Source organism: Lonchura striata, chromosome 3 (genome assembly GCF_046129695.1).
Source record: "Lonchura striata isolate bLonStr1 chromosome 3, bLonStr1.mat, whole genome shotgun sequence".
NCBI classification, from domain to species: domain Eukaryota; kingdom Metazoa; phylum Chordata; class Aves; order Passeriformes; family Estrildidae; genus Lonchura; species Lonchura striata.
This window is the reverse complement of record NC_134605.1, coordinates 17551361-17565077: the sequence shown is the minus strand read 5'-3', so window position 1 is coordinate 17565077 and position 13717 is coordinate 17551361. Positions and strand designations below refer to the sequence as shown.

Genomic DNA, 13717 nt, shown 5'->3' with positions numbered 1-13717 from the left:
GATTTCTTTCTCTTGGAGATGGGGATGGCATCACCATAAAAGCCCCTAACCCTGATCCACTAAATGAGTCCCTCTTCCTCAACAATGCAAAGAAAAACACTTCTGCTCATTTTTTGTACACACAGACCCGCAGAGGGGGCTGGAGGGAGCCAACAGCTCCTGCACATCCCCACAGTGTGTAATGCTTTCCCTCGCTGGCGCTGTGCTCTCTCAGGAAACACCTGAGCTCCCCACCCAGCTCAGTTCCAGCCCAGACAGGAGCAAGTCACAACTCCCTTATGTCACTTCAGGGACCGCTCAGGCCATGCCCTGGGAACAGGGCAAAACCCTCCTGGAACAATAGACCGCAACCATGCCAGGAGAGAGCACATCCATCCACAGCAGGATCCCTCAGAGCAACGCCTGGCACCGCTCCTGTTGCTCACATCTGCCTGGTGAAATCCCAGCTCCCATCCCGTCCTCCAGGGAGAGCAGTGCTGGCATCAGCCTGGCTCCCCGAGCTCCAAATGCTGCCCACACCCCCGGGATCTGCTGGAGACGTCTCCCCTCCTTTGAGCATCTTCCCCATCCCCAGCGGGGTGCAGATGGCAGGAGGCACGAAGGAAAAGCCACTATCCCTCCACAGCCCCTCTGGGCAAAGCCGGCAGCGCAGCAACTCGTGCGGCTCCCGCCCCGCTCTCCGGCCGGGCACAGCCGAGGGGCAGGGATGGATCTGCCTGACCTGGCAGCCCTGCCGGGCCCCGGGCGAGCCGGCACTGAGGCCGCTGCTGTGCGAGGACATCTCTGCTGCCCTCATCCAGCTTGGAGCGGCTCCAGGCTCCGGGACACGCAGGGAGCGCTCCTGGGGCCGCTTCCAGCTGGGAGCCCCATCCTGCCATGCCCGGCTCCTGCTCGCCCTGCTCACGGCCGCCATCCGCGCCCATGTGTTCACCTGGCAGCCCTCCCAGCCACGCTGCTGCCAGGGCTCAGCTGCCAGGCACTGATGCAGCGGGAGAGGAGGCCCGAGCAGGACTGGCAGCGCTGCTCCTGCGGGCTTCCTGCGCCTCCAGCCCGCGGAAAAGGAAGGAACCTCTCGCACCTGATGATCACTGAGGCGATTCTCAGCCTCTCCTCAAAGCAGGCGCCAGATGAAGGCAGAAGAGAGAACCCACCCCTCACCAACTCAACGGATGCTGAGGAAAACTAAAAATCACAACTAGCTGTTATCACAGCATTTCTTGCAAATCTAGGCTGGTGGGAGTGGAGAGCAAGTGCTCAGGAGCAAAGAGTGGTAGGGGCAAACCCAAGAGCCAGCATTTATCACCGAGGCACGTGGGATTAGCTCTCACTCACTCTGGGGTGTAGAGGCAACATTTTCCAGTTGGGTTTTGCTTGGGATGCCTCCATCAAACAGCACATACAGGAACACAACGAGGAGGTGAGGGCGGCTCCTCTCAAGGGAGCAGGGCAAGAACCCTCAGTCCTGACACCATCGGGAGACACAAGTGTTTTCCAGAGCTGTAGGGATTTTTTTTTTTTTCCTTTTCCAGGATTTTTTTTTTTTTTTTTAACTTCTTGAATCTTTCTGACATCACAGGAGCTTTCAGTAACATAAAGCACCCCTGCTGCTCGAGACCCTGCTGTGTGTAATAGTCTCCCTGCAGAAGGAGATGAGGGGGATGCTGCTGGCAGGGGACAAAACCACAAAGGAAGTAAGAGCACATATCAAACCACGAGCTACATATAAGTGTACAAATGTGTTCTGAAGAAAGATGGACAGAAAATCCAGGCTTATTTCCCACTGAAGAGCAACTATGATGTTGACTTGGAGAGCACACACCCTGCCTTTGACCCCAACCTCACTTTCTGTGGGATTTTAGCCCAGTGTCCTGATCTTTGGTGTTACTGCTGCGGAGGGACAGTAAGGATCACCATAAAGGAAAAAGCAGAAAGCTTCAGCCTAGGTGTGCTGCAGCTGAGAGCATTCCTGAGCCTCAGCATTTTGCAGCCATTCCTCAGAATTAGGCAAGTCTCTTAACTTAAAATATGTAATTTCTTGTATATTGAGTTTTGATCATATAGCAGGTAATATTCCCAGGAAAGCAATCAGAAAGATAGCTTACATTAAGATCCTATAAGCCTATACAGTCCTAACAATCCCTTTTTAACACTACTATTTACAGATGTAAAACTTTTTACACACTCAGCTATCTTTTTGACATTGTGTTACCAAGGTCAGAAGATCAAAACCTCCTCACAGATTAAAATAAAAGGAATAGATAAACAGTGGCTTTCTGTTCAACAAAATACTTAAAGGCCAACCTGTCACAAACAGGTCTGCAATATCCACTTAGTGCAAAAACATCTCATCACTGAGGATGATTCATTACACATGTGAGTAAGACACAAGTAAAAGCTGAGCAAGCAGCTCCCCAATATCCTCCTGATCTCGACCAGGGCAAAAAGAACCCAACAACTATCCTGACACTAGAATTCCTCCTCTTAATTTCAGCCTTTGAAACCGAGTTATATGAAAAGTGTTATTAAGTTCTTACTCCTATGAAGGCCAAGAAAAGTCATGTGTTTTTATTACCAAAGCAAGAAATAAAATTGCAGCAAACAAAATATTTGACCAGAACGTTGCCTGTATTTTATTAAACCTTGAATCTTAAAGTTAAGTTCCAGATCTTCAGAGCAAGTGGATATGCAGAGTCCAGTTCTGGCTAAAAGACCAAAAATGGTGGCACAGGGAGTATGGATGTGAGACACACTAGCTTTAGTCACTAAAAAAAGTGGAATCAGGTGCCTGGATTAGGATCACCTAATAGCTACTGCCAGGTGGGATAAAGGGCTGGAGGAACATGGTTCAGAGATGCAACACTAAAACATAGGTGCACTAATATTAGTTACTTTATATTCAGCAAGTTACTTTCCTAAATAAAATCTGAAATGCTGGGTTTAAGCTCCCTCTTAGTCAAGCTCTCAAGAACTGCTCATTGAATTTGATAAAGCCACATAAGAGGGACGGATCTTGTGTCTGAAATCATTTCCCATTACATTAATTTTTGGCTCTGGTAAGAAAGCTGGCTTTTTGTGTTGCTGATACAAAGCAACCAACTTAAAATAAGGTTTTGTATTTACTCTGGAGGAAACAGCAAGTAAATGCAGCTGTAAAAATACAAATATAAAACAGAGCCCTAAAAACCAACTTATTGCATACACATTATAAGGGACTTCACCAAAATAATTCAGAAACTGGGCTGTGGACATACATCAAACAATGTCTTAAAGAGATGTTCTATTTCTGAATATGACTGTTACTAACAAGGAGCCACTTCACATCCAACCTTCCACTCAGTACAGTTAAACTGCTCCACAGGACTAGAATTTGTTTCTGGTATTTAAAATCTCAACTGTAGCTGCACTGCCCAGGAAACAGCAAAACTGGTATTGGGGGGAAAGAGGGGAAAAGTGGTAAACTATTTTAAAAATGGAAGTTTCTTGGCATTGATACAGGCACAGACAGCTAATCACTAAAAGGATTTACCTGGCACCTCTAGGACCACAACTTTCAAATAGGTGAAATTTATCCCTATGCTGGAGTCAAAGCACTACACACTAAAATGTCATCTGCTCAGATTCCTGATCCCCTCATCTTCTATCAGGATTTCTTCTGCCTTTAACAATTTAACTGCACTGTCAGTTAAACTGGGATATTCCTCACCCCAATTCTCCCAAAGGGAAAGAGCTCAGTATTTCATTTGAGTACCAAAATTTTGAGATTTGGTTTCCTAATATTCCTAAGAAAGAAAACCCTGAGTTCCTTATCTATACTTCAGTTCCAGATTATTTAATAAAAAACTCTCAGGCTAATTACCTGCTTGCAGCACTGCTGACTGATAGGTGAAACAGAATTCTGAAGTACAGGACAATTGAAATGCATTGATAGCAAGTTTAACAGGCTCATTATCAAGTAGACAGAAATGACATCTTAAATCAGTTCAAACTCAGTTGCTCACCTTTTATATTTCTGTTGTTCTGGATGCTCCAAGACAAGTCTTCCTTAATTTTCAGTTGATAGCTATGAACTGCTTGGCATCAAAAGGATGTGATCACATTTTGTCTAGCATTAGTCTTGCCTGTGACAAGCTACTCCATTTAAATATACTTTACTTTGCACAACCCTGGCAGTCAGCATTCATTACAAAAGCCGAGCAAGTTATGAACAAAGTGATTTATTCTGTAATTTTTGGCTCTCTGTTCAAGATACCAAAGCAGATAATATATCTCTATTAATCCTCTTTGGAAATCTTCAGACAAATTCACTCGTGTTTAGAACTCTCACAACTTCTCAAAAGAAGTTAGCAGCAAATAAGCTCTGCAGGAGCCTTAGCATGGAGGTGAAATCTGTTCACCGCCTACGTTTTTTTCTGTGGAGCTCATTTCATTATCTGCAAGAGCTATCAAGAACTACAGCACATAACTCGTTTCCAGACTGGTCTGCCAGAACCCTTAAACAAATTTCAAGGGGAAAAATTAAAACCAGGTTTTCACAGGACAGAATTTCAGCAGTAAATTTCTTCATGTGAAGTTCCATCAGCAATTGTGGGAGAATATAAAAACCCAGTAGGTTTTAAATGTGTGATCCTGTCCAAGTATTGCTTCTGTAAAGAACTGCAACAAAAATGGTACAAAAGTATCTTTTAGATTGGGGTGTACAAGCTGAAACTAATCACATGTGGACTAAGCTCTCAAAAATGCTAGAGGGTGTGACAGAAACAGAAAGGTGGTCAACCAAAAAGGGAACATCTACAAGAAACTAACGGAGTGAAAAAGGGGAAAAAAAACCACAACAAAAAACACCCAAGAAAAATAAAACCCCCAAACAGAAAAACCCAAACCACTACATTCCACCATTTATACCATACTAAAAAACCAGTAAAATCAGAAATGCTTCCAAATTCAGCACAAGATCAAATAAGAAAGGAATCTAAGTAACAAATTGCTGCTTCTTAGCACTGTAGCTTAGAGAGCTCAGTTCAGCTCCAGACTTTACCTACACACACCAAACTTGCTTTTATGCAGTCCAATTTTGCACTCTTAAAAGAACCTCAGATATACACTACTTCAGCCAAGGCAGCAACCCCAGTATTTCCTAGATCTGCCCCAAGGAATAAGGCCATGCATTGAAGAGCAAAAGGGGAGGGAAGGCTGGTCACTTTTGAAAAATATAACCCATGTGCAATATTTAAAAATCAAGACTAAAACCAGGCATCATTTAATGTATTTTAATAGCAAACTTACAGGAACAGCACAGAAGACAGACAACATTAAAAACATGTACTTGCATGTAGGACAACTCAGTTAGAAAAGTATAGTGAGTGGATGGAATCTACTGTATGATAAAAATGCTACAAACACCATTTAGTTGCCATTGATAAGAAATTTACTTGTTTAAAAAAATCCAAATGCTGGCATTGTCCAGAAAAATTTGACAGGTTTATTTATAATTTTTTTTTATAAAGTTCTTTTGGTGAACAAGTTTCCATGATTCACAATTTTATTTTTTGACCACATTGTTTGTTTTTATGTCCCCTTGTTTATATTAAAAATCCACACACAAATGAAAATGGAAAGAAAACTTGCCAATACCCAATTCTGTCCCCTATTTTTCCACTTGCAACCATATACTTAAGGTACCTTTTAACCCCATGGAAAAAATATCTAACGTTCATTACTACCAATAACAGGAAGAAGATTTTGCTTCGAGAATGACAAACCCATCGTGGTGAGGTTTTAGGCACGCTCCCCACGTATGCGGCGTGCTAGCTGGATATCTTTTGGCATGATTGTGACACGTTTGGCATGGATAGCACACAGGTTGGTGTCTTCAAACAGGCCAACCAAGTAGGCTTCACTTGCCTCCTAGTGTGGAAGAAAAAGAGGAAAGAACATTTTCACTCTCTGAGCACCAGGAAAAAAAGACATCGTTCAGAACTAAAAGTACAGCGTAACATGGCACTAAGCTGAGGTTTTGATCTTTATTATTCACAAATATCAAAAGTTTTAGATTTTCAGAAAAGAAAAACCTCCACTTTCTTATAATATTCTATGTTTAAAGTAGTGTACTGCTGCCATTTGGTAAGGACATCCTCCAGAGCACAACAGAATAACACTCCCATGGGACTCCCACGAGACAGGAAGGGGTTACATTATTAACAGGTTAGTTTTCTTTAGGAAATTCTCTTTTCAAAGGCTATGTTACACTGTTTCAGGGACTTGTTTGCTGCCTCTTCCAGAGTAAGAGTCACTGAGGTCAGGTGAAATTGGCAGTGCCAGGGAAAAGAAGAACATGTATTCCTTCCCAACACACCGTTCAGGCAAACAGCTCCTTCCAGATACTGAGGAAGTGGCTTAAGTCAAAAATTAGCAGAAAAAAAATGTACTGAGAACTATTAGAAATAAGAGAACTCTTTTAGTTTCAGACACTTGTCCTGCTCCTGTACTGGGGGCACAGCCCTGGCCCCACCACCACAGACAGTTCTCACCTCACACCAGAGAGAACCAGGGCCAGCACAAGAACAACGCTGACCACAGGGGTTTTCCCTGTTACTGAGCAGCTGCAGACAGAACTCTGAGCTAGACAGATGCTCAGCTGGACCTAAATATTCATCTGACTCACATTAAGTTAGCTGCTGCTAAGCCCAGCACAGCAGTGGTAGTTGTTCAAACACTTTTGGAACACATGGAATTCTAACACCTATCAACCTCCTAGGAAGCATCTTAGTGTGCCAATACTGGACACAGCCACACCTGGGCTGAGGAGGTGGGAATGATGGGGCTCAATTATAGAAAGGAGGGCGAGGTCACCCTATCTACAATACACGTAAGAGAAAAACTTGTGTGAACCACTTCATTGCCAGGAACTCCAGGAATCAACTTGTTAGGTTCAAAGATCCTGTTTAAAAACATAAGAGTATCCAATATGAAAAAAATCAATATTTACTACAGCAGATGAAGACTGTGGTATTACTAAGTCATTTAATTTGCAGTAGGATATGAGAATCCCTAATGAAGTTTTGTCAAATCACTATGTGAAAAATTAAGACACTTCACCAAATATCCATGCTGGCACAAACAACATGGTACCCAAAGGGTTAATAGGAAAAAAAATATTTTACTTTTTTGAGTTTGTTTCTTTTTTCAACTATGCAAGCAGAACCCACTAGGAATTGTATGTGACCAGGTTCTATACCAACAACTCCTCAATGCAAAACCAGGAACATTCAAACTAGGAACTTTCTGAAAGTGTATTAGCTACTAAATTTTAATAGACAGTTCTAGATAAAGAAACACACACATAAACATCAGGATTTAATAACTACCACAAAGAATAACTAAAAGCAAAGGCAGCAACTCTGCAAACACACAGAGGCACCTTTTGAAGCTAAGCATATGCCCAAGTTTATGGGCTCTCATGGCAAACATCTTGGCCCCTTATCAAGTGGAAGTCATTAACTAGAAAGAGACCATTTTGTCTGCATGTCAGACAGACTACAATTACAGATACACTCTGGAACAATCTTTCAACAGCTATCTTTAATCAGGAGTGTCTTCTATCACGAGAGGGAGATGTCCCCATGATAAGAACTGAGCCTGTGGGGGAATCCTAACTTAGATTCAGGAATTTGAGCCAGAAAGAGCAGTTAATATTTTTCTCTCTGTAAAATCTGTTACATAACTAATATATTTTTAAATGTGCTTCGCATCAACTACATCCTAGGAAAGCAACTATTTCCCCAACTGTGTTTAGATGTGGTTTATTGGGTTGTTTTTCTTTAGAGGGTGTTTGAGGACACCAAGACCTCCTCATTAGGAAACCCCTGAATCCGCTTTACAAAATGTTCCCTCTCCAAGTGCAGAGCTCAAAGGTGGAGGAAATGTGTTTTTCTTCGGCATCTTAAGCACTGTCCTAACAAATCGAGGGGCTATTTTACAAAACCCAACCCAAAGCACCACCCACAAAGCCACACCGAGAGGCTCTAAGGAGCAGCTGAGCCGTCCCTGAGCTGTTTGAGCCCACGGCACCCAGGGGCATCCCCGGTCCCCCTGGGCAAGGCAAGGCTGAGCGCGCCTCCCTCCCTCCAGGCGAGCCACGCCCACCGCGGCGGCGCCGCCAATCAGAGGCGGCCCGGAGGAGCCCTGGAAACAGGCTGGCCAATGGGCGCGCGGGGCGGGGCCGCCGGCTCACCTGCAAAGCACCGATGGCCGCGCTCTGGAAGCGCAGATCTGTCTTGAAGTCCTGAGCAATTTCACGCACCAGGCGCTGGAAGGGGAGCTTGCGGATCAAAAGTTCGGTGGACTTTTGATAGCGCCTGATTTCACGCAGAGCCACAGTGCCCGGCCTATTAAAATTAAATACAATGAAAATAAAAATAATTCGTATTGAAAAACATATTCTGTATCACCAAATAGGGGTCCACCCTCCAGGCTAAACCAAGCACCATACACTCCTGTTTCCCCTAGGAGAGTCCCAGCATTTACAATACAAAATAGGTTCCGCTGGCAAAGGGTCACTGCTTTCGCAGCAGCAGTCTGTGCCAACTTCCACTGGCTTCATCACGGATCCCTCAGGCAGACTCCCAAGGCCTGGTGAAGGCTCCTCCCTCTTCACCAAGGGAAGAGTTGGCCAACATGTGCTGTCCAACTGACAGCAACACAGCTCAGTGCAGATGTGGCAAACCACAGAGCTGCCCCAAGTTCAGCTGTACCAAAGGTATCCCTGAGGGGCCTGACAGAAATCCCTGATTTTAATGGAGAATTGGTTCTTCTTCTCTACTGCCAGCATTCATACAACCAACAAAATTTATATCCCCTATTATATTTTCAGTCAAAAATATCCAGCATTAGTTTTGGTGTCAAAATGACAAATCTCGAATAGCAACATATGTTTGCAACCATGATGTCCATCTGTGAAACTAATACCACATTTATTTCCATGGAAGCTTTGTCTTTTCCTGCTCCAGCTTTATTACTTTCCTCCCAATTGATGAATTCCGCCTCACACCTAGAGCAGGAATCACAGAGTGGGTCAGGTGACCACAAGGAAGGGACCACAGTGGGTCACCTGGCCCAACCTCCCTGCTAAGTCCCAGAGATTGTTTCTCAGGATTGTGTCCAGATGGCTTTTGGTAATCTCCATGGAAGACAACTCCACAACCACTCTGGGCAATCTGTTGCAATGCTCAGTCACCTTCACAGCAAAGTTCTTCCTCATGTTCAGGTGGAATTTCCTGTGCATTGGTTTCTGCCCATTGCTTCGTCCTTTTGCTTGGCACCAGTGAGAAGAACCTGGCTCCATCCTCTTCAGACTCCTCGATCCATTAATAAATCCCCTCTTGGACTTCTCAGTTAAGTCCCCTACTTCTAAGTCCTACTTCTTCCCCATCCATCTTTTCTCCAGCGAATACCTACACGTAGCCCAAAACCATCCTCCAAGCTGAAGCACGACTGCTGCCGCTCTGCACAGAGCCAGGACGGGAAAGGTCAGGACTCGGGGGCTGTGTGACAGCTCTGCCGCCGACCGCGCTCGGGCCCGGCAGTCCCAAGGCCGGGATTCGGGACGGGCGCGCGGGGCGGTGCGGGAGCCCCGGCGCATCCACGGGTGCTCGGCCCCCTCTGGCGGCGGCTCCGCGCCCTGCAGGGCCCCGCGCCCGCCCAGCGCCGCCGCCGCCGGATCCGGCCCCGCGAGGGAGCGCGGAACGCGCCGGTAACAATAAACTTGGCGGCGGCGGAGGCGCAGCCCTGCTGCGGCCTCTAGATAACCGCGAGTACAGAATTAGAAAAATTTAAAAGAACCGCCGAGCCGCCTCCGCCGCGGCGGGAGGGGTGTCGGTTTTGTAGTCACCAGCACCGGAACGCCCGGAAAAGGGCTGATGACAAACGTCGGGATCGGTGCCGCCCAGGGAATTTCTGGTTATTTTTGCGGCTGGCGGGGACCTCCGATTATTTTCTTTTCGGTGATTTTTCGGTTGTTTTTTTTTTTTTTTTTTGTTATTCTGCCGTCAGGCGGGCGGCTTGGGGAGCAGAGCGCGCAGGAGGCGGGGAGAAGCGCCCCCCGCCCTCTCGGTCCCCCGGGGTGGGGGAAGAAGATTTTTTTTGGGGGGGGTTGTCCGGTAGCGCCCCGCGGCCGCCTCTGCGCGGCGCTGCGTTACCTGTAGCGGTGCGGCTTCTTCACCCCGCCAGTGGAGGGCGCGCTCTTGCGGGCGGCTTTGGTGGCGAGCTGCTTGCGGGGCGCCTTGCCACCGGTGGACTTGCGGGCGGTCTGCTTGGTACGGGCCATGCTCCTGCCGACGTCGCTGCCTTACACCTGCCGGGAGGAACGTAGGCAGACGGGGCAGGGGGGAGGTGGTCGCCCCGCTCGGCGTGCGCCCCCCGCGGCACCTGCCCCCGGGGCGGGCGGCAGCGCGGCCCCCGTCCCGCGCAACGCGTCCCTGCCCCGCCAGCCCCGAGCGCCGAGCCCGCGGCGGCCGAACGCCTCCGACGGCCAGTTTAAAAAAAAAAAAAAAAAACACACCAAAAAAGGAAAAATTAAATTAGAAATTAAACGCCTGCCGATCGCGGAATATTAAAATACAGCTTTTTTTGCCCACGAATTCAATATCAAAGCGGCGGCGGCTGAAGCCGAGCGAGCCGCACGGCAGCAGGCGCGGAGAGGCGGCTGTCGCCTCCCCCCGCCGGCCGCCCGTCACCTGCCAAGTGTTTGCAAATACCGCCCGGCAAACATCGGGGGGCTGGCACCGACCCGCCGCTCCCACCCGCCGGAAAACCTCCTCCGAAACTGCGGAGCGGGGGCCGGCGGAGCGGCAGCCCCCGCCGGCCCTCCCCGGCTGCCCGGCGCTCGCCGCCGCCCGCCCGCGCTCCCCGACCCGCCGGCAACCGCAGGCAGCCCGGCGTTTATCGTGCGAAAAGAAAAAGGGCCGGATAAAGTGCGAGAAAGCAACAAACTTTGTTTTCGGGGGGTTGTTTTTTGGGTGCCGTCTTTCTCTTTCTGTGTAACTGCTTCCCCAAGAGCTGCCTCGCTCCCAAGCGCCTCTCACAGGCAAACTCGGCTCCCAGAGCCAGAACAAAATGGAAACAATCACGAAACGCAGCCCTAGTCCTTTTGCAAAGGAGGAAAAAATAAATTGCAAAAAATATCGCCAAAAATATCGCCAGAAACTCCAAACCATGCGGGTGCAGATGCAGGGGGAGGCAGCGGAAAAGTTTGCACTCGAAAACCAAAAAATTGCGTCGCGTTTGGGTCGTTCCTTCGGCGAATTTCTTTCCCTTTTTATTGTTTTTTATGCAATAGGAAAAAAAATATGGTCGGTGACCAGAGAAAAGAGACAAGATGGTGAAGCTGAGCAACAACTGTGGGGAGCAGGGGAAGGAAGGCAGGAGAGTTACCCTGGGCTGGCGAGCGGCTCCCCTTTGCGACCGCTTCCCGGCCCCGATCCGGGGGATGTCGGGCTGAGGAGGCAGCTAAGGGGCTGGGGAGGCCGCTGGTGGGGGTCTGGAGCGGGGGCGAGGGGAGCAGAGGGGGGCAACGACCGCGCGAAGCGGGGCCGGGGGTGCCGGCGGAGGGAGCCGCTCCGGCTGCGCCGGGAAGGCGGCGCGGCCGAGGGGAACCGGAGCCGCCGCCGCCTCCCGAGCCCCCCAAAAGTTTGTGGGGAGGGTCGGGGGGCAGCGGCGGCGGGTGTCGGGGCGCGGGGGGCGGCGGGCGCGGCGCCAGACTTACCCCGTCCGCTGGGCGAGCGCGGCTGCCGTGCGGGAGGGAGGGAGGGAGGGATGGAGGGCGGGCAGGCGGGCGGGCGCAGGAGGAGCCGGAGCTGCTGCGGCTGGCGCTGGCGGCGGCTCGGAGCACAATTGAAAGATGGCTGACCGGCGAGGGCCGGCCCCGCGCGCCGCCCCGCCCCGCGCGCCGCGCCGCCCCGGCCCGCGCGGCCGCCAATGGCGCACAATGGAGGGAAGGCGCGGCCCCGCCCGCGGCCCCGCCCCGCCCGTGTGTACAAACACAAAAGGCACGCCGCGCGCGAGGGCAGCCCGGCCCCGCCGCGCCCGCCCAGCCGCGGGGCGCCTCCGGGCCCGCCGCTGTCGGTCTCGCTGTGTGTTAGGGGGTTCTTTCCGGTTTGGGGTCACCCTGCGGCCAGCAGGGCTAGGGGAGTGATTTTTCCTCCCGGTACTGGGCGTTGGTGAGACCACGCGTCTGGGCCCCTCGCTACGGGAAGGACGCGGAGGTGCTGCAGCGTGTCCAGAGAAGGGCAATGGAGATGGGGAAGGGTCTGGAGCATTCATCTTACGACGAGCGGCTGAGGGAGCTGGGGTGTTATCCGGGAGAAAAGGAGGCTCAGGACTGACCTTATCACTCTCTACAGCTCCCTGAAAAGAGGCTGTAGCCAGGTGGGAGTTGGCCTCTTCTCCCAGGCAACCAGTGACGGGGCAAGAGGAAATGGCCTCTGATTGCACCAGGCCTGGTTTACCTTGGACATTAAGAGGAATTTCTTCACTGAAAGGCTGACTGGACATTGGAACAGGCTGCCCTGGGAGGTGGTGGAGTTACTGTCCCCCTGGATGTGTTTAAGGAAACACTGGACATGGAACTTAGTGCCATGGTCTAGTTGTCAAGTTTGGACAAAGGCTGGACTCGATCTTAGAGATCTTTTCCAACCTAATTGATCCTGTAGTTCTGTGCGGTTTTTTTCTTTACATGGAAACAAAACAAAATTTCACCCTGTAAGCTGGCCCATCAGACCCCACCCAGCAAAGATCTGCTGTGGAAGGACCATACTCGCTCTTTAAAATGAGAGCCGAGTGTCAGGAGGGGACTGCTGGGGATGCTTCTCAGAAACACACTGCAGGCACGATGGTTCGCAAGCAAAATCTACTGTTGGGGAAGGAAGAGGAGCCTCATTTCCTGCATCAGTGCTGTCCCACTGTTTGGAGTTTGAGATGCAGCTATTGGAAAAGCAACTGTAAGTTTAGCACTGTCATTGCCAGCAGACCCCAACCAGTTGTATCAGCTGCCATGATATTAAGTGAGAAAATTTGCTCTTTATTTTCTATTAATGTTAGGTTCAAAATGCCCTGGGGAAAAGTAACCTGCACTCTAATACAAATGAACAGTCACTAGCAATTGTCTTAAGCGCATCTCAAATACAGAGTCAGATCCTCTGCTCACACAAACTGGTGCCACCATCTTGTCTGTCATTTAGGTGTTAGAAGGAGCCATATTTGATTTGCAAAATCTTTATTACGGATGATGATGTAATGCAGCTCCGTGTGGAGACATCCAAACTACCTCCAGCTGCAGCAGTGGTTTAACCATGTGAGCATTCACTTGGGGCTAATCAAACCTGACAAGAAAGAGAGTGTTATCATGGGCAGAACACCCTGCTAAAATAGATATAGTCTGCATTAGTGCTCAGATAAAAACAACGGGCTGCACGACACAGACATGACCAGACAAGCCACACATACACCTCTGACCCTATGGTGAGTTTGAGAGGTGGCTGTCAGGAAAGAGAAACCACAAACAGAAGTATCGGTGGATTGATTTATCTATTGATAATATTTTATGAGACAACAGTGCCTTACTGGACAGTCTGAAGTGAACTCTGAGCTGTTCAGCATCATACAATAAGAGTATTTGCAAATGCTCAATAAACTCTAAAAGCCAGGCACCGAAATTGGCATCGAT

The 13717-nt window shown here is 49.1% G+C and overlaps 1 protein-coding gene across 1 annotated transcript; it reads right to left on the bottom strand.

The window, feature by feature from the left end:
• Nucleotides 1-5252: 5252 nt before the first annotated feature.
• On the bottom strand, nt 5253-11865 carry H3-3A (H3.3 histone A). The gene is made up of 4 exons (XM_021543313.2): nt 11759-11865; nt 10194-10348; nt 8231-8384; nt 5253-5904 (listed from the first exon to the last, which is right to left on the bottom strand). Exons 2-4 carry the CDS (start codon nt 10319-10321, stop codon nt 5776-5778), a joined length of 411 nt encoding a protein of 136 aa, XP_021398988.1. The 5' UTR covers nt 10322-10348; nt 11759-11865; the 3' UTR covers nt 5253-5775.
• Nucleotides 11866-13717: the final 1852 nt, after the last annotated feature.

What these genes read in the sequence shown, in the direction of transcription:
- H3-3A (XM_021543313.2), bottom strand. Translation starts at nt 10,321, where the DNA reads ATGGCCCGTACCAAGCAGACCGCCCGCAAGTCCACCGGTGGCAAGGCG. An exon ending in AAGAAGCCGCACCGCTACAG is followed by an intron (nt 8,385 to 10,193) that starts GTAACGCAGCGC and finishes TAATTTTAATAG; the next exon opens with GCCGGGCACTGTGGCTCTGC. An exon ending in CGGCCATCGGTGCTTTGCAG is followed by an intron (nt 5,905 to 8,230) that starts GTGAGCCGGCGG and finishes CTTCCACACTAG; the next exon opens with GAGGCAAGTGAAGCCTACTT.